Source organism: Thalassophryne amazonica, chromosome 8 (genome assembly GCF_902500255.1).
Source record: "Thalassophryne amazonica chromosome 8, fThaAma1.1, whole genome shotgun sequence".
Classification (NCBI taxonomy): Eukaryota; Metazoa; Chordata; class Actinopteri; order Batrachoidiformes; family Batrachoididae; genus Thalassophryne; species Thalassophryne amazonica.
Window position 1 is genome coordinate 78577927 of NC_047110.1, and position 27767 is coordinate 78605693.

Below are 27767 nucleotides of genomic sequence, written 5' to 3' on the forward strand. Positions count from 1 at the left end.
ACTTGCGTATGAATGCATTATTCGTCCAGATTTATCAGTATGTGTGGGACTAATGTTTGGTTTGGCCTTGAGTTTTGACAATAGTATAAGCCACAAAGATCTCTGTTGCTCTTCTGACCTCTGTTCAGACTGTTGTTCTCAGTGTCTGGAGTCACATGTCACAGGCCGCGTGACGCCCAACGTCACAAGCCTATCAAAAGGCCATTGTATCACGACCAACTGCTTTCATGCTCCGGATCCTCACTCAGTATCTGCCCAATCAGTAGGGGTCTAGATCTGATTTTCTTTTTTAAATAGCTCTTAACTTGAAAATAACTTGAAAACCATTTTCCAAAATTTTATTGGTACACAGTTTCATTTCCATCTTTCATAAAAGACAAATTTTCTACCCACTGTTGACTGTTTTTCCCCCCAGTAATCATATTTTGGTCTACTATTTTATTTCTGCCTTCACCCCACACTGTAGGGAAAGAGTCCGGGCTTTACATGAGGGAGGAGATGCGAGGGCAGCTGAAGGAAGCCTCTTCAGTGACTTCCAAGGCTTTCTCTGCCTTCAGAAAGGAGCTGGATCCTGATTTTGAAGGTCTCGGCCAGGGCAGTGAGGGAACTGGGGCTGAAGAGCCAATAGAAGACACTCAAATGAGCCCAGCAATCACCATCATGAAACCAATTCTGCGATACCTGCAGCTGCTCTGTGAGAACCACAATTTACACCTCCAGGTAACTAACTGCCTGTTTGTCATTCGGCATTACAGTTGCACTTTTTTTGTATAATCCTTTTATTAATTTGTGATATTTTACTTCCAGAACTTTCTACGCAATCAAAACAATAAAACTAACTACAACCTGGTGTGTGAGACTCTCCAGTTCCTGGATTGTATCTGTGGAAGCACGACTGGTGGCCTTGGGTTGCTGGGCCTTTATATAAATGAGAGCAATGTGGATTTGGTTCGGCAAACTCTGGAAACCATCACAGAATACTGCCAGGGACCCTGTCATGAAAATCAGGTAGGGGGAAGATGAGGGATTCTTTGTTTTTTTTTTTTAGAATCAGAATCACCTTTATTGTCATTGTAATTTGCATTACAACTAGAGTTACTACTTTGAGTGCAACTCCAAAAAGGTGCTTTCCATGGAGCGAGTAATTTTTAGCCAAATAAAAGATATTGAAATTTAACAGTAAATTATTCAGAGTATATGTACAACTAATATAAACATAAGGTAAAATAAAATGAAATGTGGACTAAGTAATGTAAAATGTGAAATATATACAACTGTGGAATCATATTGCACAGGAATATTGCACATAGTTTACAGATATTGCACAAGAAACTTGAAGGTGCGGATTAGAGTGATTTGTTTTTGTTCAGAGCAGTGATTGCTCTGGGGAGAAAGCTGTCCCTGAGTCTGTTTGTCCTAGTTTTGATTGACCTATACCGTCAGCTGGAGGGTAGTAGGTCAAACAGGTGGTTGCTGGGGTGGGATGTGTTTTTGCAGATGCTGGCAGCTCTGCTGAGGTAGCAAGAGCTGGCAGTGTCTTCCAGGCTGGGCAGAGAGCAACCAGTGATCCCCTGGGCCGTTTTGATCACCCTCTGTAGCGCTCTCCTGTCTGCTGCTGTGCACCCCCGTACCACACTGTGATGCAGTACGTCAGGATGCCCTCGATGGTGGCTCTGTAGAACAACACCAGCAGCTTCTCCTCCAGATTGTTTCTCCTGAGCACCCTCAGGAAGTGGAGTCACTGCTGGGCTTTCTTCATCACTACTGTGGTGTTGGCAGTCCAGGAGAGGCTGACAGAGAGCTGCACACCCAGGAACCTGATGGAGCTGACCCTTTCCACACCGTCCCCTTGGATGTAGAGCGGGGCTGGGTCAGCCCTGTTCTTCCTGAAGTCCAGGATTATTTCTTTTGTTTTTGTGGTGTTCAGCGGCAGGTTGTTAGCTGAACACCATGCTGTCAGTCGATTTACCTCGTCTCTGTAGTCGGTCATTGTCAGTACAAAATTTGAAGTTTGAAAATGTTGTCATCATAACATAGTTTAAATGTCATTTTCCTCTATTTACAGTATATACACACATTAACATTGTCATTTTTTTAATACTGTTGCCCATAGCTACAGATTTATATTTAACAGTATTCTTGATTTAAATTATTACTGTGGACTTGTTTGTTTGTTTTAAAGCAGTATTTGTCAAAAATGAATTATTCAGTTTTCATAAAACTTTGCTAAAGGGCCATGTCCAGCTTGAACTATTTGCAATTAAATTGTGGGGTGGAGCCATGTCATATTAAAATAATTGTTTAATAATATGAAATGGAGCATGTACTGTTTCAATCCCATGTAGAAATAGGGACAGATCAAAGAAATGCATGAATGTGATTCAGGTCACTCTCTTGACTGCCCCTTACAATCGAGAATGATTGTTTTCATTGTGGCTTTGTTGGTGTGCCCTTATCATGTGTCTTCTGTCCTCTTTTTGATAATTTTTCCTTCCTTGAGCTCAGCATAAAAGACCTTTTTTCAGAAGTCAACTGTTGTCCATTCAGCGAATGTTTTCTGCTCATCAAAGATGTTTCTTGTTGATTAGTATCACCTTAGTATTTCTTATGTTTTTCCCATTGCTTAATGCTGACAAATTATACCTTATTTGTTGTCTTTCTGCCACCTGATTGTTTTTTTTCTGTTTGAAGTACAGCTCCATCCAGAAGTTGGAATGGGTGTCTTCTTCTGCAGGCCTCCCATCCTGGACACCAGCATGGACTCCCAAACTTTCCTGTATATTTGTATTGTCAATCGTGTCAGTAGCATGACCCAAGCAGGGGGTCACCCCTTTGCATCTGGTCTGCTTGAGGTTTCTTCCTCGAATCATCAGAGGGAGTTTTTCCTTACCACTGTCACCGGTGTGCTTGCTCTAGGGGTTGGTAAGGTTAGACCTTACTTGTGTGAAGCACCTCGAGGCAGCTTTGTTGTGATTTGGCACTATATATAAATGAAAAAAATTGAAATTGAATTAGCACTTCAATGCTAGTGGACACGGCTTCATCAAAGACCTTGAGATTTGTTTTTCTAAAGCTGCTCTGACACGAGCATGTTTTTGATTCACGCAACAGCACGACCTGTGTCGTGCTGAAGAGTCAACTCATCTTTAACGGGTGCAGACAGGGTGCCAGAGGGATGCCGGTGCATGCTATTGCACACAGAGAATTCTGAAATGTTCAAAAAAATCTTTCATGCACAAATGACGTGCTATGTGGCGCGATCTAATCTCCAACGCGGCATGCAGCTTGTCAAGTGGCGTAAACAAGAAGTGAATAGAGCGAGTGGTGACGTCACCGGATCGCATCAGAGTGCAGCTCGTCTGAAGGATTATAACAAGAACTTAAATCTGTTGTAAACATAAAAATAAATACTTTAACAGCTGCACACAAAAAGGAAAAAACAAGCAGCTGTTTTATCAAGCCATGACAATGTAAACAAATCAAATAATTACCTTTTCAGACAGCTCAAAATGCTTTCTGCAGTTTGTTATGCACGCGCGAACGGCTCTGGCTGCAGCCTCCTCTGTGATTCAGGAAGTGATCAGAGCCGTTTTCAATGGCCAATTTGCAGAAAAAATGATTAATCCGCCACAAAGTAATTATTTTATATATGCAGCGTCCAGCGCAGAGCGCGTGGCAGCCGGTAGAACAAAGCGGCATCCAGCTGTGAACACAGCAGCTGGGATCTTCATGACACAGGTCGTGCTGTTGCGTGAATCAAAAACATGCTCGTGTCAGGGCACTTTAACTAATCTTTATGGTGTATCGAAGACACTGTTGATGGAAGCCTTCCAGGTAGTTAAGTGTGCCTCCTTTTGGCGACCTAGATTTCTCATCGATATACCATAAAAGAGAACTGCTTCACATCTTCTGCCCGGTACTGTTGTTGCACTCAAATTTGTTGTTTAATGTGCTTCAACCAACTGCAGAGTGTACTTTACATTTCCAGACTTGTATTGCCAAGCATGAGTCGAATGGCATTGACATTATTATAGCGCTGATTGTCAACTCCATCAACCCCTTGGGGAAGCATCGTCTGGATCTGGTGCTTGAACTAAAGGTAACGAGTGCCTTGCTGCCTGCTTTGACACAAAGCCATTGCACACAACAATTCATAGAATCTGCTTAAAGATGTGTTTAAGATAATAAAGTATTGTTGAATGTATTCTTTCAACATTTATAAAAGGAATTGGAGTGTTTGATGTTATTGTTCTTCATTTGTATACTGAATTTAGTGTTTTCCATCAATCAAATGCTATTAATCTTCAGATTAAACATCCATTGCAGTAACTCCAGAATTGCAAATAGCCAGTCACACTAAGCTCAATGGTCAAACTCTGTGTTGTAGAACAACGCCTCCAAGCTCCTGTTGGCTATTATGGAGAGTCGACACGACAGCGAGAATGCAGAGAAGATTCTTTACAAGATGAGACCCACTGAACTGGTCAGTGTGAATGTGAATTGATACATGGATAGGCAGCATATAAAATATACTTTGAATGGGCTATAAAGAGTGGGGAACCTTCTGAACCTTTGTGCTCCAGGTGGATGTGATGAAGGAAGCTTACGCTCAGGGTGTGGAGATGGAGGAAGATGCGGAAAGTGTTGGAGACCAGATTACACCCAAAGATGTTGGGCATAACATTTACATCCTGGCTCATCAGGTATTGACATTCCCCATACTGTCTTATGATATGGTCATATCAAATACGTGCCTTTTGTGTATCAAGATAGAAAATTTCCAAATGTGTATTTCATTTCTTCAGTGGGTACTCTTTTTACATGGGCAGTATTATAATGTTTAAGAAATTTAAACTATTTGACTGAAGTTAGTTTACCATGCGGGCTGACTAGTTTAATAGCCAGGCATAAAGGCATCTGACACTCTGTCATACAACTAAGGAAATTGTGTAAAGTAATGCTCAGTAATATCATTTAACTATAGTTGTTTCTTTTTAAAGGAACAGTCATTTTTGTACTAAAAATTTACTCAGATCTAGAAGTTCATAGAAGCATGGCTTCTAAGTTACCCATTTTATTTTTATTTTTGGTTAGATGCCATTGGTTGAGAACATCTGATTGCTCATCATTGTGGCAATCAGGAAAGAATTGAGCTTCATTTTGTTGATTACCATTATCCACCTCAGAATTTTGCCTCAGTTTTTTCATTGTTGTAAAACAAGTTTTCCTTTAATTTCACTCTTTAGTCGTTTCACCTATATGATGTCACAAAATATTAATGGGAATCCATGTTATAATAGCCAAGTAGCCTCTGTTTATGTATGCGTTTGTGTTTTGCGTCAAGGATGAACGCTGTGAAAACAGACAGGTGATATGACTAATATTTTTGGAGAAATTAGCAACATTAGCTACCAAAAGTGAACAATGGATGTTGTGATGCAATGCACCATGGGATTTTGGGGTTTGGGGGTTTTAAATATTATTGATAGTGTTATTGATTGATAGTGTTTTTGTAGTTCAATTGGTTTAGTCAGTTTAGTTATTGTCATGTTGCGTTACCATGAGTGAAAAGTGTAGTGTGTTTTATGTCTTCTGCCACATCTCTTTGTAGGTGTGTAAAATTAAAAGCACCTGCTTGCAGCAGAATGCTGAAAAGACAGAAAGCTGTCCATGTGTGCGTGTGCATGCATGTAACTTCGATCATGGACAAATATGGGGAGAACTGACATTTGCTGTTTGGTGTGCTTATGTATTTTGAGTGAAGGATGAACGCCGCCAAAATAGAAAGTTGATGGGACTAATATTTTTGGAGAAACTACAGATATTAGCTAACAACACTGAACAGTGGACGTTGATAATTGACTCACACACCATTCCTGCAGGGGGTGGTAGATCATCTATATATTACAAGCGTGTGTGCGTGATTTTATTTAGTAAGTTCGATGTAAGCAGTGGTGGGCACAGTTCCGATAATCCGATAACCGATAATTATCGAAGATAATGTTTTCATTATCGGATTATCTTTTTAGATAACTTTAAAAACCATTATCGGACTAATTATCTTGCGATAAATTTTTTGTCCGATAATTTTTAGACTGATCACTCGGACAGCTGCTGAAACAATCGGTTTGCATAACCAAAGAATTTCTGCACAAACTGTCAGAAACCGTCTCAGGGAAGCTCATGCATGCTTGTCGTCCTCATCGGGGTCTCGACCTGACTCCAGTTCGTCATCGTAACCGACTTGAGTGGGCAAATGCTCACATTCGCTGGTGTTTGGCACGTTGGAGAGGTGTTCTCTTCACGGATGAATCCCGGTTCACACTGTCCAGGGCAGATGGCAGACAGCGTGTGTGGCGTCGTGTGGGTGAGCGGTTTTCTGATATCAATGTTGTGGATCGAGTGGCCCATGGTGGCGGTGGGGTTATGATAAAGGCAGGCGTCTGTTATGGACGAAGAACACAGGTGCATTTTATTGATGGCATTTTGAATGCACAGAGATACCGTGACGAGATCCTGAGGCCCATTGTTGTGCCATACATCCAAGAACATCACCTCATGTTGCAGCAGGATAATGCACGGCCCCATGTTGCAAGGATCTGTACACAATTCTTGGAAGCTGAAAATGTCCCAGTTTTTGCATGGCTGGCATACTCACCGGACACGTCACCCATTGAGCATGTTTGGGATGCTCTGGACCGGCGTATATGACAGCGTGTACCAGTTCCTGCCAATATCCAGCAACTTCGCACAGCCTATGAAGAGGAGTGGACCAACATTCCACAGGCCATAGTTGACAACCTGATCAACTCTATGCGAAGGAGATGTGTTGCACTGCATGAGGCAAATGGTGGTCACACCAGATACTGACTGGTATCCCCCCCAATAAAACCAAACTGCACCTTTCAGAGTGGCCTTTTATTGTGGACAGTCTAAGGCACACCTGTGCACTAATCATGGTGTCTAATCAGCATCTTGGTATGGCACACCTGTGAGGTGGGATGGATTATCTCAGCAAAGGAGAAGTGCTCACTATCACAGATTTAGACTGGTTTGTGAACAATATTTGAGGGAAATTATGATATTGTGTATGTGGAAAAAGTTTTAGATCTTTGAGTTCATCTCATACAAAATGGGAGCAAAACCAAAAGTGTTGCATTTATATTTTTGTTGAGTGTATGTTTTAGTTTTAAAGTAATGCGCTCATTTTTAAGGTTTTAGTGTGGATATATGCTGTGCCCAGCAGTGTATTATGGGTAGGATAGGGTAATAGTTGGTTCATGACATGAGAAATGGATTTGAAACACTCTGATCAGGCTCTACGGACAACAGCATTAAACTCTAGTGCCTAAAACTCTCATGAATATATTCTCTGGGTTTATAGATGTTGTTATTGTGTCTGCGTTTATTAAAGTCCACACATCTTAAATGTAGCAGACATGGATTGTCTGGAATTTTGTTTTGGCAAGTTTTCAAGGTCTCTACTGCCATCTACTGGCCAGAGAGTCGCTGCAGTCAGCAACATATAGAGAATCAACACGATGACAGCTGTAAATTAATATTATACTACAAAAATGTATTTTTTTTTATGCTTTTCGTCACGTTAATAAGAGACTGCATGCATGATACCCTGAAAACTTGCTAAAACAATTGTAACAAATAATCCGTGTCTGTTATGTTTAATCTGCATGGAATTTAATAAACGCAAACTGAATTTCAGACATATTATATATATTAGTCTCGAACAGAGGACAAACAATGTTGTAAAGAACAATAAGACGTTAAACAGCAAACTTCACTTTCCTCCAGAACGACATGATCAGGAAGCGATTGTAGCTCACAGCAGCTCCCATTGAAAATAACGGAGAGACAGCCTGTGATTCTCGCATGTTTACATAAAATGAATACAATAACGTCTAAAAACCCAGAGAATATATTCATGAGAGTTTTAGGCACAATATAAAAATAGTTTTATGTTGCGATGTTAATGGTGTTGTCTGTGTGCAGTTAAAGTGCAGTGTGATCAGAGCGTCTCAATGCTACTGAGATCTCGCAGCGTGGCGACCTCTCCGAGGTTTTGCGGGATTTGAAATGTCAATAGGGCGAATAGCCAACATTTATGTGTCAAGACAATATTGAGTGCACGTTTTACAATATAATAAAACGTGCGCACAACATCATAAAACATCATCAAATTCATGAGCACATGACAATATTGTGTGAGAAATAGGTCATAAAGATAAGCTAAAACATCATAAAATTCTCTCCACATGCAAAACATTTTGCGATGACACTTTTTTTTTTACAAATAAAAAAATGGAATATTTTACAAAAGGACATTTATCTGTAAGTGCCAACACACGACACGTCACCTTAACGTGTTGGTTTACATAATGAATGACTCAACCAATCAGTGTTTAGCAGAGGCACATTTTACCGAGAATCCTTTGCAATCTGTCTGTGTTTGTTACAAAACCTCAGAATTAATGCATTATTCAACAGTAAAAGATATATGTTATATTTTAACTTTGTACAAATGACAGAATTGACATTAATGGAGTTATTCTATTGGTATTAATGTTATTTATAAATCAAAACCATAAGTCAGCATGGCTTTATTTTCCAAGACCTCCGCCTGACTGGAGCGTTATGATTGGTAGAGAGCTGCATTTTGTGGTTACGCTCAGCTTGCGTCTGTGCTGGAAGCCATATAGTAAACAAGAGCTTCCAGCAGGGGGCAATATGTTCAGACAGAAGTGTGGGCTCATTGTTTGGGTCTGTTGTTGCTTTTGATGCTACCAGAAGTGATCGTGGTGTTAAAACTCAAATTCAGTTTATTAGTAGTTGCAAATGTACCAGAGACAATACTGGAATTTAGCGGTTATCGGTTATCTGTAACTTCCGATACATTTTTGGGTGGTTTATCGTTTTATCTTGATCTGATTATCTGTTATCGAAGTTAATTTTTATTATTATATCTGTGGTTATCTGTGCCCACCACTGAATGTAAGTATGTAATATAATTGTAAATATATTAAAATGAGTCAATTTAAAAATCAAATGGCAAAATTAAGTAAAAATATAATAATAATAATGTGTATATGATTACAGTAACCTTAGCAATTTGTAAATACATTAATAACTTAATTAACATTAATTTAATTAACATTAAAAATTATGTAATTAACAGGAAATAAAAGGATTGAGTTATTTTTCTAAAAACTGTTGAGGTCTTAGGTTCTAAAAACATTCTGGACTCGCACGCCATTCCAACTCATTATAAAAACTTTGCATAATTTACCACCCTTGAAAAATGTCAGCTACCTATTTTATAAACACTACCCGATCTAGAGCCCATGGATCCCCACGGGGAACATCCTAGTAAAAGCTAAAAGTGTAACTGCTCTTCTCTGTTAGTTAATGAAAATATTATTGTGGCCGTTATTGCTCTCCAGGTGCACCTTGTGTTCACTCTATGGCAAAAAAAATTTGACAAATGCAGAAGTGAGAATTTTGTCATGGAAATGCAGCAGGAAACTTGTACAGTATATGCGCATCATATTGCGATTTTAGTGTATTGCATCACACATAGTCTGTTTGACACCAGCATTATTGGTGACAAAATAATAGCTTTTCAGTACAATATCTAATTGTAAAGCTGTCATTTTATACAAGAATCTAAATTAACCAAAGTGGGTTGGAATGACTCATGTCAGTGAAGTTCAGTTTTTTTGGATTCAACAAACTGGATGAATGTTAAAATTAATCTCTGCAGGATTGAATTTGTATAATGCTCGTGAAAATGCAAGCTCATATTTGTTTATGTCCTGTGTGCTATATATCAGCCAATTTCTGCTTAGACAAGGAACCAGTCTGCCACATTTCCAAACTTAATGTGAGATTTGCTCTGCAGACAGGTAGGCTGTAGGTGTTCACCCAAGCAGATAGAATTCATTGTATGACTAAATGAAGGTGTTTCGCCTCCTCCACGGTACCAACTGTGCTGTGCCACTGAAAAAGTGGTTGTTTTGTGGGTTATTCTGCATTTCTGTGTACATCTCATTTTTCTGCAGCTGTCTTTCTCTGCTTTTTGTTTCAGCAGGCTGAGTTTAGCAGATTTTTACTTCTGTTTAGTTAGAGCCAAGTGTCAGGGTATTTCTGTCCACCCAAACAGACTAGTTTCATCATGACATAGAAACAAAGCTTCATGACTGTTCCGCTGCTGTTTTGCAATGCCAGAAAGTGAAACACAAATACTCATAAACCCCCACACTGCACAATGATAGCACACATTCACATTTTAAGCTGCCAGATACCTATTTGAAAATGTATACTTCAAATTACCTTTTTTCTTTTAACTCTCAGAAGGATGTCTGAAATGTCTGAATTTAAAATAACTAAGTAATGGTGCCCATGGGCATGAAGAGCTCTGGCTCACCTTGCCAGGACTATTTTCAAATTCAACTAAGTGTGTACCACATTTGATTCAAATCGGGTTGAAAATCAAATTCCTTGACTTTTGGCCAAATTGATTAAGGGAAATTTTAGGGTCAGCCTTCATTGACATACCACTTTTTGAAGAAATCAGCACAAGGACCTAAGAGGAGCAGACCAAGAAACAGAAACGGACATGATCTTGGCCCCAATGATTGATCTGAGCCAAATTTGACCGTGCCTGGGGAATTCCATGTCCATACGCATGTCAAGTTAAGTGCAAATCAGAGTGAAAATCTTGGGTTTTGACCTTTGACCTCACTGAGCCTGACCCCCGGTAATTGACCTCATTTGATCCCACCTAGGCAATTCCAGAACCCACCCAGATATGTGTGCCATGTTTGGTGGATATTCGAGTGAAAGTCAGATTTTTGACCTCTGACACCAATGACCTTGAATTTGTCCAAAAAAAAAAAAAAAACCTTTAAGAGCAATTTTGGAGTTAACAGTGACTTATATATAAAGTTTGGTGGAAATCAGCCAAAGGACCTGGGTGGGGTAGGGAAACAAACAGACAAACGTTCATCAGCAATGATCAGTATGATGTCTGCATTTGGTGTTGAGGAAAATTACGAGCTGTATTCTGATATTGAGCTGAAACAAATATTTAGTTTAATGTTGCAATATGTAGAAAGGTGTTTTCTTTTTGGGTTCTAGCTTGCCAGACACAGTAAAGTCCTGCAGCAGAGCCTGAGGCCAGGAGCGGGGTTAGGGCAGGGTGCAGGGATGGACCCTGACAGTGAGCGGGATGATGCTCTACAGTACTACGCCAAACATACTGCTCAAATAGAGGTAGGCTTCGTCATGATGTCATTATCTTACCCTCCGTCTTTCCACACTCATTGCACCAATTTTAACTTGTAATGGCATTTTTCCTCTATCTTTGTACCAGATTGTGCGTGATGACCGCACAATGGAGCAGATTGTGTTTCCAGTCCCGAACATCTGTGAGTACCTCACAGAGGAGTCCAAGATGCGTGTGTTCACCACCACAGAGAGGGACGACCAGGGCAGCAAGGTTAACGACTTCTTCCAGCAGTTTGACAACCTCTACAACGAGATGAGGTGGCAGAAGAAAATTCGCAGTAAGTCCCTAAATTTTGAATCTGCTGCTGGAAAGTAATGATTGTACCATCAGAAGCAGCCTGCAGGATGGTAAAGAATGATTATTCTGAAGTGCGTCTCATTGAGATTGTTCCCAGAAAAAAGACCCTGAATGCCTGCAGCGTGTGTGAACCAACATGTCCTCTGTTCTAATGAATCCTGTTGTGTTGCTGCAGAAAATAAGGCTCTGTTCTGGTTCTCACGCCACATCTCCCTGTGGGGGAGTATCTCCTTTTACCTGGCCTGCCTGCTCAACATCGCTGTAGCTGTATTCTATCCTTTTGGTGATGATGGAGATGAAGGTGAGAATCTCTGTTTTCTGTTTCAAATTTTGCTACATGTCATTTCAGACTGAAGGCTTGTTGAAGGACAGATCTGAGCATGGAGGGGTGGGGTGAAACTAGTCAGGATTGTGCCAACCATACAGGTACTATTAATGCTAGTTAAGACTAGAGATTAAAATTTTCCTGGTGTTATCAGATTCATGGATGTGGAATCTTTTGATATTTATACTGGACATTATGTTGACTTCGCACATTTGACGACACTCAGGTTGTATTTAAGAAAACGCTAACCACGTACTTTATGTGCTGATGTGTTAGCAGTTAATGTTGGCATACTGTATGTGGTCATGCTAATTACCCTAGTTATGTCCGTAACAGTTAGCACTATCCACAGGTTTTCTGGCCAACCAATACTCATTATCTGCGGTTAGCATTACAGTGTATGCAAACACTAACTGCTAACAGTGGCAGCAAAGCAGATGCCAGTGTTATGCGTGTTTTCTTTAATATGGTGTGTCAGTAGGGTAAACCTGCCATGTCACTGTAACAATGTGTAATATAAATGGTGGGAAGCTCCACATCTGGTAATCTGGTAACTTCTTCAAAACTTTGATCTTAGGTTGGAGCTGCCTGTTCCTCAGGATAAATTACCTACCATCTTAAATGGCTTTGCCATGTGATGGGTAAATGTATGAATTAGTTTTGGGAGTGACATATGCGCATTGAAGGTATTTGGCTGTCTGCAAATTTCACGGATGTCGTCTTGGTCTAATGCTTTCATAATTCAATGTACTGTAGTTATAAAAATATAAATGTAAATCTCATTTAAATTAATAGAATTTGGTATAATTTCTTTGAATAATAATCATGTCCATATGAGCAGAACAAGTGCTCCAATTAGATGTAATAAATAAATAAATAAATAATAATAAATAAATCACTCATATATAATATATTTGTTTTATTTAAATGAAAATTAAGTCTGAACTCCAAGTTATTATTTTTATATGGAAATGTATGTTCTCAAAGAAAAAAATTTCAATTTCAATTTCAATTTATTAATTTATATAGTGCCAACTCACGACAATGTCGCCCCAAGGCGCTTCACACAATTCACAACACAAATTAATCTAAAATTTAAATTAAAAGCAAGAAAAGCACAATAAAAAGATAAAACACAGTAGAATAAAAAGAAATTACAAAGCAAACACAAAGATTAAATTAATGATAAGACAGTGTAAAAAAGTGGGTCTTCAGTCTTGATTTAAAAGTCTCCACCGTGTCAGACTGCCGAATAACAGCAGGTAGATTGTTCCAAAGAGTCGGACCATGGTAGGAGAAGGCTCTATACCCTACAGACTTCTTGTTCGTCCTCGGAACACACAGAAGCCCTGCGCCCTATGAACGCAAGGGCCTCACAGGTACGTAGGACTTAAACAAGTCCGCCAGGTAGGAAGGTGCCAGTCCATGAACAATTTTATAAACCAACAATAAAACTTTAAAATCCCATCTGGCAGAAACCGGTAGCCATTGAAGAGATGCCAGAATGGGAGTAATGTGGTCAGTCTTTCTACTTTGTGTCAAAAGTCTGGCAGCAGCATTCTGTACCAACTGAAGTCCTCGAATGCTAGACTGCGGCAGGCCAGAAAATAAGGCATTACAATAATCCAGTCTGGAAGAAATAAACGCATGTATCAAAGTCTCAGCATCAGCCATAGACAGGATGGGACGAATCCTCGCCACATTTCGCAGATGAAAGAAGGCAGTCCTCGTAATGTCTCTAATGTGGGGGCCAAAAGACAATGTAGGATCGAAAAGTACTCCAAGATTCCTCACTTTGTCCTTATGATGCACAACACACAAACCAAAATTAAGCACCAACTGGTCAAAATGATGCAGATGTCTGGCTGGACCAAGAACCATCATTTCAGTCTTATCAGAATTCAAGAGTAGGAAATTACTAGACAGTCAGCTTCTCACAGATATAAGGCAATCTTCCAAGGCTTTTATATGGGCAAGATTACCAGCAGTTACCGGCATGTACAATTGAGTATCATCAGCATAACAATGAAAGGCAATCCCGTAATGCCGCAGAATATGCCCAAGGGCCACTATATACGTAAAGTGAGAACAGCAAGGGGCCTAACACAGACCCCTGTGGAACCCCAAATTTCATTTTACCAAGGCCAGAAGTAGTATTATTATACACAACACAATAAGAACGACTGGACAAGTATGACGTCAGCCAAGCAAGAACACTTCCAGTAATCCCAAAGTAATTTTCCAGCCTATCAAGTAAAACACGATGATCCACAGTATCAAACGCAGCACTAAGATCCAAGAGCACTAAAATCTGAATCCATTGCACACAGAAAATCATTCACCACTCTGGTAAGCGCTGTCTCTGTGGAGTGATGTTTTCTGAAAGCAGACTGAAGTGGCTCAAAAAGATCATTCTCAGTAAGATGGTCTACAAGCTGCCGTGAGACCACTTTTTCCAGAATTTTAGAACAGAATGACAGATTTGATATTGGCCTGTAATTACTCAATACACCAGGGTCAAGACCAGATTTCTTAAGCAATGGTTTAATCACTGCAGATTTAAAACACCCAGGCACAGAACCAGAGCTTAATGAGAGATTAATAATTTTCAGCACAGTCGGCCCAAGATGGGCCACAGGTCCTTAAACAATTTTGTTGGTATAGGATCAAGTAGGCAGGTTGTGCTTTTTGTAGACGTCACGAGTTTTGCTAGCACGTCTAGTGAAATAGTATCAAATTCTGTAATGCCTTAAAAAAGGAGGTGCAATCTCATCAAGTGTAGTTTTGAGTACCGAATTCAAACCATCCACCAGACTGTCCACTGATTGAGCATTCTGCAAAGTTGAAGCTAAAAGACCAGGCAGTCTGGCTTCAAATTCAGTCCTAGTTGATGGTTTAATACGTCGCCACAGTAATAGACCAGGTTGTTGCTCCACTAAACGTGGTAATGTAAGAGTAACCTTAATAAGTGAATGGTCAGAGGCCACCGATGCAGGGGGCAGTATACCAATATTCATGACAGCAATACCACGTACCAAAACCAAACCCAGGGTATTACCACTAATATGTGTCGAGCCCTGAATACACTGCTGAAATCCCAATGCATCTACAATCTCCATAAATGATTTACAGAGGGGATCAGAGGGCCGATTCATATGAATGTTAAAATCACCCATAATCAAGATATTATCAGCATTAGTTGACAAGTTAGAAATAAACTCACCAAATTCATCCAGGAATTCAGAATATGGGCCAGGGGGCCTATAAACAATGACAAAATAACACGACTGATGTCCATACTTCTGCCCCAAACAATATGTAACATCATGGGCACAGCGGAGAATCAGATGCTCAAACGATCCATACCTGTGACCCCCAACAGTTACTAACGTAAACCTAGACTTATAAATAAAGGCAATACCCCCGCCCTGCTTCATACCACGGGAAACATGACTAAATGTGTATGCCGGTGGGCACGCTTCATTCAGGGGAAGAACAACTGTAGGTTTAAGCCAGGTTTCACACAGACCAATCATATCCAAATGGTGATCCACAATTAAATCATTGATTAACATAGATTTTGAAGACAATGATCTAACATTTATAAGACCCAAACTAAGGACCTCGGCAGAGTTGACACTTGGACTATTTTGGTTTATGGGTGGTTCCAAAATAACATTTCTAAGATACCTAAAAATAGGTTTAGGCCTGACACACTCCACACGGATCGCAGGCATCAGACATGAAATATTTAATACAGCAGGAACAACCAGCAGGCCATCCTCGACTCCAATGTCATCCAATGTAGTAATAGGTGCTAAATTTGAAAAACATATCCCCCTGTAAATTCTACGAACACGTCTACAGGAGCAGGCCACAGTCTCAATCTGATAAATCTCCCTCCCCCCCCAAAAAAAACACTTTCAGCACCTTGGATTGTCCGCACTAAATTCCCCGCTAAACTAGTGAATCCCACACCCACATTCATCCCATATTCTGCAACCTGCTGTATACTCCAAGTATTACCCTCCCTGCAGAGTCCTATCTATATTCGCGGACAAGATGGCAGCTCCCTCTCTATAATAATAGTTGAAGTTAAACGTGAGATAGATGGACAGTTTCCATCTGGCTTAAAGCCTTTGTTTATATTATCTACTGTTCTTTTAATGGTTTTGAGACAGTTGTGATATCTTTCCATCTGTGGAATTATAGCTTGCCCTAATGGGAGTGCTAGTGGAAACCCATCGATCAGGCAGACTTTGATTTGTTAGTAGCTATAATCTTTTTGGTAGTCAGAACCAGCTATGATTCTGTAATGATGGTTATGACTTATGTTAAAGGTCCGGAAAGTCGAATATAAACTAGTGTCCTTCAATGAATGTAATCTCTAAATGCATGTAAATTCAAGATATGAAAAAGAACCATTGATTTTTATCTGAATTACCAACTCCATTGATTTAATATTGTGGATATATTTGCATAAATGTCTTAAAATGCATTTCCCTTTTTTCCTCTCATTTATTTACTTTCACATTCAGTTCATGTTAAACAGAAGTCACATATCCAGTCACTGAAATTCTTTGTCAGTTGTTTTGAAGAGCCGCTGTGTGTCAAATCCAAAGTTATCTTGTGTGTTCAGCATACACCCTTATGTCTCAGTAAGCCTGTAAACTATGATCAGGGGAGGGTGAAAATTTTCATCTCAATGGAGCAAAACCTGTTAGAGGACTATGAGGAATTTACAGAGATGATTCACAGTAAACAAATACTGTAAAAGCTGAAAAAATGAGAAAGAAGGGATGACCAAATTCATTTATTCATTTATCCATACATTCATTTTCTGCCACTTATCTGGATCTGGGTTGTGTTGACGTCAAACTAAGCAGATCATTGCATGCTTCCCTCTTCTTGGTATGTCCTGTTACTCTTCCCCGGGGATCCTGAGCTGTTTCCAGGCTATCTGGGAATTATAATCCCTCCAGCCAGCATGTTCTGGGTCTTACCCGGGGCCTTCTCCTGGTTGGACATGCCCTGAAGACCACCTTAGGGAGACAACCAGGGAGTAGCCTGACCAGATGCCCAAACCACCTCATCTGGCTCTATTCAATGCAAAGAAGCAACGGCTCTTCTCTGAGTCCCTCACAGATAGTTGAGCTTCTCACCCTGCCCAGGAGTCTAAACCCAGATACCCGATGGAAGAATCTCATTTCCATCTCTTGTATCTGCAAGCATATTCTTTCAGTCATTACCCAAAGTTTGTTATGATAGGTGAGGATAGGAGCGTAAATTGACTGGTAAATTGATATCCTTGCCCCCTGGCTCAGATTCTTCTTCACCACGATGGTCCCATACAGCATCCATAGAACATCAAACACTGCCCCGATCCATCTATTAATTTTGCGCTCCAACTTACCCCCACTCGTGAACAAGATACTTAAACAACTACACTTGGGCAATAACTCTCCCCTGACCCAGAAGGGACAATCCACCCTTTTCCAACAGAGAACCATGGTCTCAGATTTGTGCTGATTGTCGTCACAGTTGACCACTGTGTTAATGTTCTTATCATTTATACAGTCGTATCATTTATTCTTTATTATTCAGAGGAAATACCAGAGCACCAACCACCTGAGAACACGTCGAAGTAAAATACAGAAATATTCAAATTAATTGGTCAGTTATAACATCCATGCCTTTTCCATTTTCTGACCCCACTCATTCCAGTTAAGCATCACAGGGGTGCTGCAAGCATATCCCAACATTCATTGGACTGCCAGTCCGTCACAGGGCCAATACATATAGACAGACAAACACATTCACGCTCTCACTCACACCTACAGTCAATTTGTTGTCATGAATTCACCTAAGCTGCATGTCTTTGGAAGTGGGAGGAAGCCGCACAACCAGGAGAGAACCCTCGCAAACACGGGGAGAACATACAAAACTCCACAAAAAGGACTAGGTCAGAAGCAAACCCATGACCTTCTCTCTGTGTGACAACAGTGCTAACCACTAAACCACTGTGCTACCCTCAGTTATAAGTGTCTACTGCAAGAATGGAGTAGCCAGTATTTGGGCAGATTTCCTGAAATGATGTCGTTCGAATTTGTCATCTAATTCTATTTTCAATGAAAGAACCTGATCCCAAATAGGTTTGTCTTTACAGATATGTTGCTGTGACAGCCAGTCCAGCAACTTTTTCTAAGACCCGAGGAATCTGAGATAACCTCAAATCAACAGTTTAATCCAGCTAACATGGTGATCCACATGTGGAGAATAGGCCCCTGATAACTTAAGTGGTAAAAAGTCCTTTCCAAAATCTAATTTTGTTAATAAATCTTCAGAACACAGCAGTTATTGGGGAAGTGGGAAAATTGAAGCCTCTGCTCAGAGTTACAACTGAAGAAAGACAGTTCCTTTGAGTGTTTGAGTGGATAGTACCTCCACACTTATGTTTAAAGTGTTACCCTGAACTGCTTGATTACGGTCTTAAATCACAACATTTCAGAGCTGCTGATTGATGCTTTATGCTTCTGTCCAGGCACCTTATCCTCATTTTGGAATATTTTCTTGTGGGTGGCATTGGGGGTGTTCACTGTCTTGCTTCCTGTCTTACCTAAACCGTGGGACATCCTTTTCTTCCTGATCTCCCTCATTCTACGTGCGATCTACACGATGGGCCTAGGACCAGCACTGGTGCTGTTGGGTACCATTAATGTAAGTAATATACAATTTAAATGTTACTGAGGGATGTAGCAGCACTCACATCCTTATGTATTATGATTTTTAACATCTTATTCTCTTCCAGTTGTTCAACAAGATCATCTTTATTGTGAGTTTTGTGGGCAATCAAGGAACCTTCACCCGTGGCTACAAAGCTGTTATTATGGACATGCTGTTTATTTACCATTTGAGTTATGCTATCATCTGTGTGCTGGGCCTCTTCGTACATGAATTCTTCTACAGCTTTTTGGTAAGAAGTGTCTCATGATTGCTTGAGCACACCAGCTCTTCAGAGACAAACATACTGATTGTGTAGGAATTGTTCTGAATGGATCAATTTGCTGAAGACTCACTGATGATTATCGGCTCACAGCTGTTTGACTTGGTGATCCGAGAGGAGACGCTGCTCAACGTGATTAAGAGCGTGACGAGGAATGGCCGCTCCATCATTCTGACAGCTGTGCTGGCTATCTTTCTTGTCTACTTCTTCTCCATCATTGGCTTCCTTTTCCTCAAGGACGACTTTCGTATGGATGTCGAACGCCTTCGTGCTCCAGGTCAGACCTCTTTAAAATGCTAGAAGACTTGTAGTGATTCTTTCATGGGGCTGTGTACATTGTGCAAATTAACTTGGTGTGTCTCCCTTATGTTCTGTGTTTTTAAAGAGATTAATGATGAATAATGCACATCTCTAAGCCACAGACTGCAGGTTTAGTTTGAAAACTGGCTCGTCTTTATTCTGTGCTGTTGTTGCACTCTGTGAAGTCTTTTCAGATGATCCTTGGATAATGCTGGAATGACTTTGTGTCAGATGATTGGTTACTTGGCAAAAGTCAGAGAAAGTACCACTTGCATTGTGATGGAATATTAGCCATGGCGTTTTGGTCATGTGGTATGCTTCTCTGGACATGATCCAGCTTGCGGGTGCCTCACTGTTGAGCACCTCAGCAAGGAGGAAAGGCCCAGGGCAGGCCCGGCGCCAGAAAAAAAAAAATTAAGGGGGCGATGAGTTTATCACAGGGGGCGGGGTCGCGCCCCCCCCAAAAAAACTGCGCACCGGAGGGGACGTGCCTCTGAGCATGCGTAATGAATTGGGTGCGCTCCTAGAAAGCTCGTGTATTTAGGCTACACCGTTGTAAGAGACTGACTAAGAGTAAAGAGTGATGACAGTATTTTTTAAATTATTATTTGAACATATACACCCTCAGTCAAGTGATCTCCTGCATACCACAAAACCAAACCAACAACTGATCTGAGAAACGACACGAGACAGTAGCCCTCCATCACAAGCGCAAACACAGCGCAATTGGGTCAAAGATAAAACGGGTCAAAGATAAACCTTTCATGTAGATATACAGTGGTCCCTCGTTTATCGCGGGAGTTATGTTCTAAAAATAGCCCACAATAGGCGAAATCCGCGAAGTAGACAGCGTTATTTTTTACAATTATTATAGACATTTTAAGGCTGTAAAACCCCTCACCAGACACTTTATACACCTTTCTCAAACAGGCATTAACATTTTCTCACTTTTCTCTCGTGTGTAAACACTCTCAAAGTTCAAACCTTAGTAGAAAAATAAGACCAACCTGTTTTCAGGCCCAAACATTTGTTTGAGAAATAAAAATAGAACGTTTTCCTATAAATAATTATGATGGCTTTTAGAACTAACGAATTTAATTTTAACAATCAACTTACGAGGTTGGACACATAAGAAATTATTAATAGTGACTGACCAGTATTTCACAGTTCCTCTGATCGCGCCTCTTCGTCCTGGCGCCACTCCGCTGAAGGCCTCGCTGCAGGTGTCTTTTTCCGAGTGAAGAACACAGTTATGGGTAGTTGTTGGTGCTCTTTTTTTCTTCTGGGTGAAAAGATTCTTATAAACAGACATGCAGAACGCAATGCGCGTACTCTCCCTTCGCGGTGCCGTGACAGGTGTCCCGTCATCTCGACAGAACACCAGCCTGCTTGATGAGGACGCAGAGCACAATGCGCTGTTAAAAAAAAAAAAAAAAAGCATGCAAAATTGGACTAAAAAAATCTGCGAAACTGCGAGGCGCTATATTTTCCAGTATTTCTTTTTCTTTTTTATTCTTATTTTTGATAACTCTCACATCTGAGGGGGCGAGGTTGATGACGTGAGGGGGGCGTCGCCCCCAAACGCCCCCTCGTGGCGCCGGGTCCGGCCCAGGGCACTTCCATGTTTCATCTGGTTGCAGCAGATAGATGGCTCCTTATGAGAGGAGAGATAGACTACTTGTCTGCCTGGGTGGTTGCTGTCCAGGACACATGGCAGTTCTGCAGTCTAGTGGATGCAGTTGCACATGATCTGACCTGCCTGGTGTTTACACAGATCTCTTTTGGAAGAAATAATTGTGGCAATACCTCTCTGTTAAGGTCCTGGGTTAAACCATTGCAAAGTAAAACTGCTGTCAAAGTTGTCCATGAACATAAACGTATTGGTGGCCCTACACAAATATATAGCACTTTATACAATGCTGAGCACTCTAAATGCTATTACATGTGCATGAGATACTAATTGTGCCCACGTTATGATAAATTCAAGGGAAAAACAATATATACCAAGAATGTTGCGTACGCCAAGGTGCTGATCACTGGATGTAAAATTGAAAATAAACAAGTATCACACACTTTGGCTCTTTATGCATCACTTTTTACTCTGCACACAAGCAAAGCAGCAATAGCAGGGTACTGTTTTTATGAGCGCATATGTGTGTACGTATGTCTGTGGATGCAATATCTCATTAATGGCTGCATGGATTTCCTTCACACGTGGTGGGACTGTTACTTGGACAAATTACTGGAGGTTATAAAATTTTGGAGTGGTTTGGTTAAAGATCAAGGAAAACATAGTCCAAAAGAACACCTTTTTTGGGATATCTCAACAACCAAGAAGCCCAGATGAATGAGCTGAATTGATAGTTTTTGTGTTATTGTTATTGTGCACTTGTTATTGTGTTGATCACACATATTGATCAACACAATATGTGTGATTGATTGGTATGAATGACTTCATAATGAAGTCACACAGAAGTCATATGATTAAGTCAAAAACCCAGTTAGACATATGTATATTGACTTGGACATTTATATTGTGGTGTGTATGGTATGTATCGGCCCTTTGATGCCTTTCATTTTAATGCAATTTCAGCCCTCAGGCTTTCTTCAAGATCACTGGTAATCAATCATTAAACAAGAGATGCATAAAGAACCAAAGTGTGTGATAATTGTTTATCATCACAACTTGGACAACAACAATAAAACAATATTTAGACCTTAAAGTTGTAGACGTTTGGAAGATATATTACTGAATTCCATGTTTAAACTACTGCTTGCTGGGAGACATACCCATTAGAAAAAAACTGTTCACTGTTGCATTATTTCTGCTGTTCCTCTGTTTGGAAAGGGGTGTGGCAAACAGCAGATCCTTTCCATTTAAAGTGGCACGCACACAAATTTTCTAGCTTTAATATACGTTTTAAGATGTAAGTTATTTAAATAATTTTAACAGGTTTTTTTTTTTTTGCTTCATATTAATCCATTGCAAGTCTTGTTTATTACTTCCACCAAAAATAATTCCAGTAAATAAAATAGAGTAAAGCACTATGATTGGCATTTTTGTGTAAATCATTTCTTGTCTCAATCATATTGAACATTTTTGTGCATGTTTGATTTTCTAATCTCCATAAAAGCACACATCCCTCATGCTGATTAGCTGAGTGGTAGTGTTCTTCGTGTTCTTTTGCTTTCAATTTCCTCAGAAAACATTTAATAAGGTTTTTCCTAACTTGATCCAAGAGCCATTGAATCTGGCACACATGGACAGAAAAAGGAAGCCATTTATAGCTTCTTACACCTTGCATAATCTTCATATACTGTGCATGCATACACGGGCACAGACACGTTTTGAAAATGGTGTGTGGGGGCGTTAATGAGCTCTGGCACAGTACTCTGACGGTCAGGAAGACAACCTGCTAGCACATGTGCACCTGTTGCATAACCTGGTGGCCGCGCCATCCTGTGTTTTGCTGAAGAGAGCACAGCGGAGCAGTGGTGGGTTATGTAACCAGCTGAGCTCACGCATGTCTGTTAACTGTGTGCTGAGCTCAGGCACAATCAGAGCACCATCAGAACAGGAGAGCACCCTGTCCATGCTTCTGCTAGCTGCTTCTACTGCTGCCTCGGGGCTCTGACTCCTTCTCTTCATCACAGCCCTTCTTTCCCACCCACTCTGCTTCTATATCTATTGATTAGTATGTCATAGTCCAGCCCATATCAACTACTTTGTCATTGAACAAAACATGTCTGAGCCCTTTCTGTGACCCTGCTGGCCCAAATGATCGAACCACAGCACAGCTTGTCTACTGCTTGGGGCTTTGTCAATACACAGATATATTGTGCAGGAATTTTCAGGAGCGCTTTACCACCCACCTAGCAGCTGCTGCTCTGGTTTACATAATGTCTGACTATATATGTCGTACTGATTTTAGTGACGTTCAGTCAGCCTCAAAGAGGGTCTGGCTAACTGTCAGGCAACTCATGAAAAGGAAGCAGTTCTTAGCCCAAGCTGTCTTCAGCAAAGGTGAAGAGCTGCTAACCTGGAGTGAGGATATAGTCGGGCAGTGGAAAGAATCTCCTCAACTGTACTGACATGCCTTCCTTTAAGGAGGCAAGGATGGAAAACTCGAGTGGATTTCATGCCATCTCTCTAATAGAAATCACTGAGGTAGTCAAAAAGCTTCAGTGGCAAGTTGCCGAGAGTGGCCGAGTTTTGCCCGGAGATGCTGTTGGACTATTATGGCTGGCACATCTATACAATGTTGCATAGAAGTCATGAAAGATCACCCCTGCATTAGCAAACTGGGGTGGTCATCCTCATCTTTAAAAAAAAAAAAAAAAAAAGGGGGACCAGAGCATGTCTTCCAGTTATAGAGGAATTACACTTCTCAGCCTCCCTGGGGAAGCCTATGCCAGGGTATTAGAGAGGAGACTTAGACCATTAGTTGAACCTAAGATTCAGGAGGAGTAATGCTGGTTCTGTCCTGGTTGTGGAACGGTGCACCAGCTCTTTACCCTCTCAAGGATATTAGAAGGATCTTGGGAGTATGACCAACCAGTCTACATGTGTTTTGTGGACTTGGAAAAGGCATACGACCAGGTCCATCAAGGTATCATGTGGTTGACCAAAGTAGGAGCTGTGTTCACATGCCTGGCATCACTTCAGACCCTTCACGTGGGTGTTGGACTCTGCCAGGGCTGCCCCTTGTCATCAGTAATGTTCATGATATTCATAGAACGGAATTTCAAGATGCAGTCAGAAGCTGGAGGCTGTCCAGTTTGTGATCTTAGAACTGCATCTCTGCTTTTTGTGGATGATGTGGTTATGTTAGCTTCATTAGACAGTAACCTTGAATGTGCGCTTGGCAGTTGTGAGGCGACTGGGATGAGGGTCAGCACCTCCAAATCTGAGACCATGGTCCTCTCTCGCAAAAGGGTGGATTGTCCCCTCTGGGTCATGGGAGCGTTATTGCCCCACGTGGAAGAGTTTCAATATCTCTGGTTGATGTTCGTGAGTGTGCGTAAGTTGCAGCATGAGACTGATAGACAGATTGAGGCAACTTCTGTTGTTTTACAGAAGCTGTAAAAGTGCATCAGGCATCTGGTGAAAATGCTCCCTGGTTGTCTCCCTGGGGAGGTCTTTCAGGCATGTCCAACTGGGAGGAGGCCCTGGGGAAGACCCAGGACACACTGGGAATGCCTCAGGATCCCCCAGGAAGAGTTACAGAACTTGGCAGAGGATAGGGAAGTGTGGGAGGAGCTGCTTGGTGTACTGTATTGCCTCTGTGTGACTCGGATCCGGGTATTAGAAAATGAACCAGTGAATGAATGTGTGCTTTTAATAGCGCTGATGAAACATTAATAAACTCAGTGTGACTTTGTTTATGGTTTATTTTTAGGAAAAGGGAATTTTGTGAGTAATCAAGGAGTTGCTGAGTCATGTTCGAGAGACAGTTGTCCTGTTTCCCTATCTAAATCTGCTCCTGGTAAGTTTTTATGTCATATTTTATTTGATCTTATTCTTAGTAACACCCAGCTTAGTGTGAAAAGCACTGTTCAGTGGGCAAACGTAAGTATTAATGCCTGATTGGGTGATTGTGTGACCTTTTATAGCAGTTGTCCATTCCTGGAAGGTTATTCACACATGCGTAGACGCTGTCTTTCAAACACGCCAACACACACAGATATCTACACAAAGAAACTTGATGAAGCGGAACGAGTGACTCACTCTCCTGTTTGTTCTCCTGCATCTCCGTGGCTCACCTGCACTACTGGGGCACACACGTGATCTTTTCCATAGCACCTCCTTATCAGTCATGCTGTGCATGCCAACTCGTGTGTGCATGTGTGTGTGTGTGTGTAAGAGAGAGAGACCCAAATGACAACATTTTTCCAACAATACGGAAAATGCAAAAACAAACACAGTGATCCTTGCATTTATATTTTCATTTTCTTTGCAGACCTTATGACCAAAGATACTGTTTTGTGTAGTCACCTTCACTTCATTTGTTAATATACATCCAGTGCTGCATTTCATACCTGCAACACCATCCATCCATCCATCCATCCTCTGTACCCGCTTAATTCAGTTAAGACATCTGGTTATGAAGTTGTAAAAGGTTTTGGAAGCACAAACGAGTAAATATTTAAGTGTCCAGATGTCCAATGGCTGATCTGTCCATCCAGACTAAAGGCTGTAGATGCTGCAAAGGTGCACACTGAATAAGGGTTTCAAGGGAGTAAATACTTATGCAAACTGTCATGTGTTTGTTTATAATCAATTTAATTTACTTCAGAGATATCAGATTTCTCTTTGACATTGCAGTATGTTACTGTTAATCAGTCACCAAAATCAATTAGCAAAGTGAGGTTACATTTTTTTCTATTTTGGAGTCCAGAGTATAATCAGCCGTTTTTGACTACTTTTGGTTTTACCTTTATAATTTACCTTTTAAAAGTGTTTACCTGGCCTTGCTTGGTGTCATTTCCTGTCAGCACAACCTCACCTGTGTGACTTTCCAGTTTTTCATTCATTCTGACCTACTGTATTAACACAGTGAACCTAAAATCACACAAAAAACATAAAATCCGAGTAGAAAAAAGTTTTTTTTACTGTGAAAACCACAAACATGTTTAACGAACCATTTTCTTGGCTTCAAATGTAAATATAAATTGTAAATTTCAAAAACTTATGTACAAATGTAGTAAAAAGCAAAGTGAAATACAACTACTTGCATAAATGCAGGAAATGCTGCAGGCATTTTATTTGTACAGTTATTTGCAAAACAGTAAGATTTAGAATTTCAAAAATATATGCACAAATATAATGCAGGAAATGCTAATGCTAAGCTATTTAGAAAACAATCAGGTGTCAAAATAAGATTTAGAATGTAAATATAAATGGTAAATTTCAAAAACATATGTACAATGTAGTGCAGGACATGCTAAACTATTTGTGCCACTCAAAAAAAAAAATAAATAATAATTCCTGTCCAACACAACACAGAGGGCCACATCGCAGGGCTGACACTTCCACGGTGTGTCACTCCTCTTGTTGCCCATGTGAAGGCACCATTGGCACCTCAATCTGCCTTTTGTGGCCTTTTGGTGAGGATCTGTGCCTGTCACAATTGGCACAGGAACGTAATTCTGGCTCCTGTTCTGTGGGACACCTGTTTTGTCTGTGCCACACAGTTGACACACCAGCTCCACCATAAAGTAGTTGTGTGTCATGGGCTGCACTTGCTTGACACTGTTGATCTCACAATGCAAGATGAATGCATTTGTGGTTGCAATGTCAAGGAAGTACAGCAACAATGTCCTGTACCAGCGTGCAGTTTTCTGATGGGTGGAGTACTACTGGATGAGCTGTTCAGATAGGTCGACTCCACCCATGTTTTTATTATAAGCCGACACTGGGGTAGGACAGGAATGTCTTTCACCGTCCAGTGTCCATCCTTCGCATCCTTCACCATTCTCTGCATTGTCTCACCCGAAAATGCACGATCGATGGTGGAGCACACAGACACTTCCCTTGTGTCCATCACTTTACAAACACCAGAGGCCCCTCTTTTATCCATCTAATAGATCCTCTTTCAGATTTTTTGTGAGAGCATTTCCCTCCCTCTGGGACATCCTCGTCTGTTTTCCCTGTATGTGCCACATGCCAGCACAAAAACACAAAAAGTTTCATGCCCCCATTTTGTTGGCTTGTCCTTCAGATATTGAGTCATTCCAGTTTTTGCCTTCATCATAGTAGTCCTGTAGTCCTGGAGACTTGGCAGTGACACCAACGACATGTATATCAGAAGTCCAAAAAATTTGTACAGATCTTCCATTTCAATGTCTTTCCAGTTGTATTTTTTTCTCTAATGCCTTGTTTTTTGCAGCAATTTTATTGGTGTTGGCGCAAATTGTTCTGTGTCAGTTTAAAAAAACAAAAGAAAAAGGTCTTTTGGACTTTGGGTGTAAAGTGTATCAACCTGGACTCCTGGTCTTCTCAGAGGCTGAAATCTGCTCACTGCTGGACCAGTGTCTGCATCCTCCTCCGTGTTCCAGCAGTCAGCGATGGGGCGTGCCTCTGCTGCGCGTTCAAATGGAGATCTGGATCTGGAAACAGAAGCGCAAGCTCCGATCCTCTCTTCAGATCTCTGTGCGCACATTGGTGGATCCACCTGCTTTGGTTGCTCCTCCAGAACAGAAGAGTTTTCATCTCTTTCATGACCAGAATCCTCACTGTCTGTTTCACTCTGACAACACGCTGCATGCTCCGTCTTCCTCCAGTTCAAAAAATAACTGAAGCATTTGCTCCACATTCATAAAATGCCTCATTTTTACAAAAAAAACCCCCAAACAACAACAAAACACTAACCACACACACTTCCCACAAGTAACAAAGAGAAAACGCACACACAGTCACACCCACGTGGCATGGGTGAGCTGTGATCAAACACGTGGGGTTAGTGACGTCTGATTGGTGGAAAATTTCAGGAGCCAACCAATGAGGAAGAAGTAGTTGCTGTTACTGCTGCAGTAGAGAA

General features: G+C 40.9%; 1 protein-coding gene across 6 annotated transcripts in view; it reads left to right on the forward strand.

The window, feature by feature from the left end:
• itpr2 (inositol 1,4,5-trisphosphate receptor, type 2) overlaps positions 1 to 27767 on the forward strand; it is a 208493-nt gene that overhangs the window by 143890 nt on the left and 36836 nt on the right. For 3 of the 6 annotated variants that reach the window (XM_034176794.1, XM_034176795.1, XM_034176796.1), the window contains 12 exons: positions 467 to 720; positions 808 to 1008; positions 3989 to 4099; positions 4388 to 4483; positions 4584 to 4703; positions 11152 to 11286; positions 11387 to 11579; positions 11775 to 11900; positions 18466 to 18641; positions 18733 to 18897; positions 19021 to 19204; positions 24627 to 24713. In XM_034176794.1, coding sequence (XP_034032685.1) covers positions 467 to 720; positions 808 to 1008; positions 3989 to 4099; positions 4388 to 4483; positions 4584 to 4703; positions 11152 to 11286; positions 11387 to 11579; positions 11775 to 11900; positions 18466 to 18641; positions 18733 to 18897; positions 19021 to 19204; positions 24627 to 24713 — 1848 coding nt within the window. The remainder of the gene's footprint in view (positions 1 to 466; positions 721 to 807; positions 1009 to 3988; positions 4100 to 4387; positions 4484 to 4583; positions 4704 to 11151; positions 11287 to 11386; positions 11580 to 11774; positions 11901 to 18465; positions 18642 to 18732; positions 18898 to 19020; positions 19205 to 24626; positions 24714 to 27767) is intronic. The other 3 variants (XM_034176797.1, XM_034176798.1, XM_034176800.1) reach the window with 2 other exon arrangements.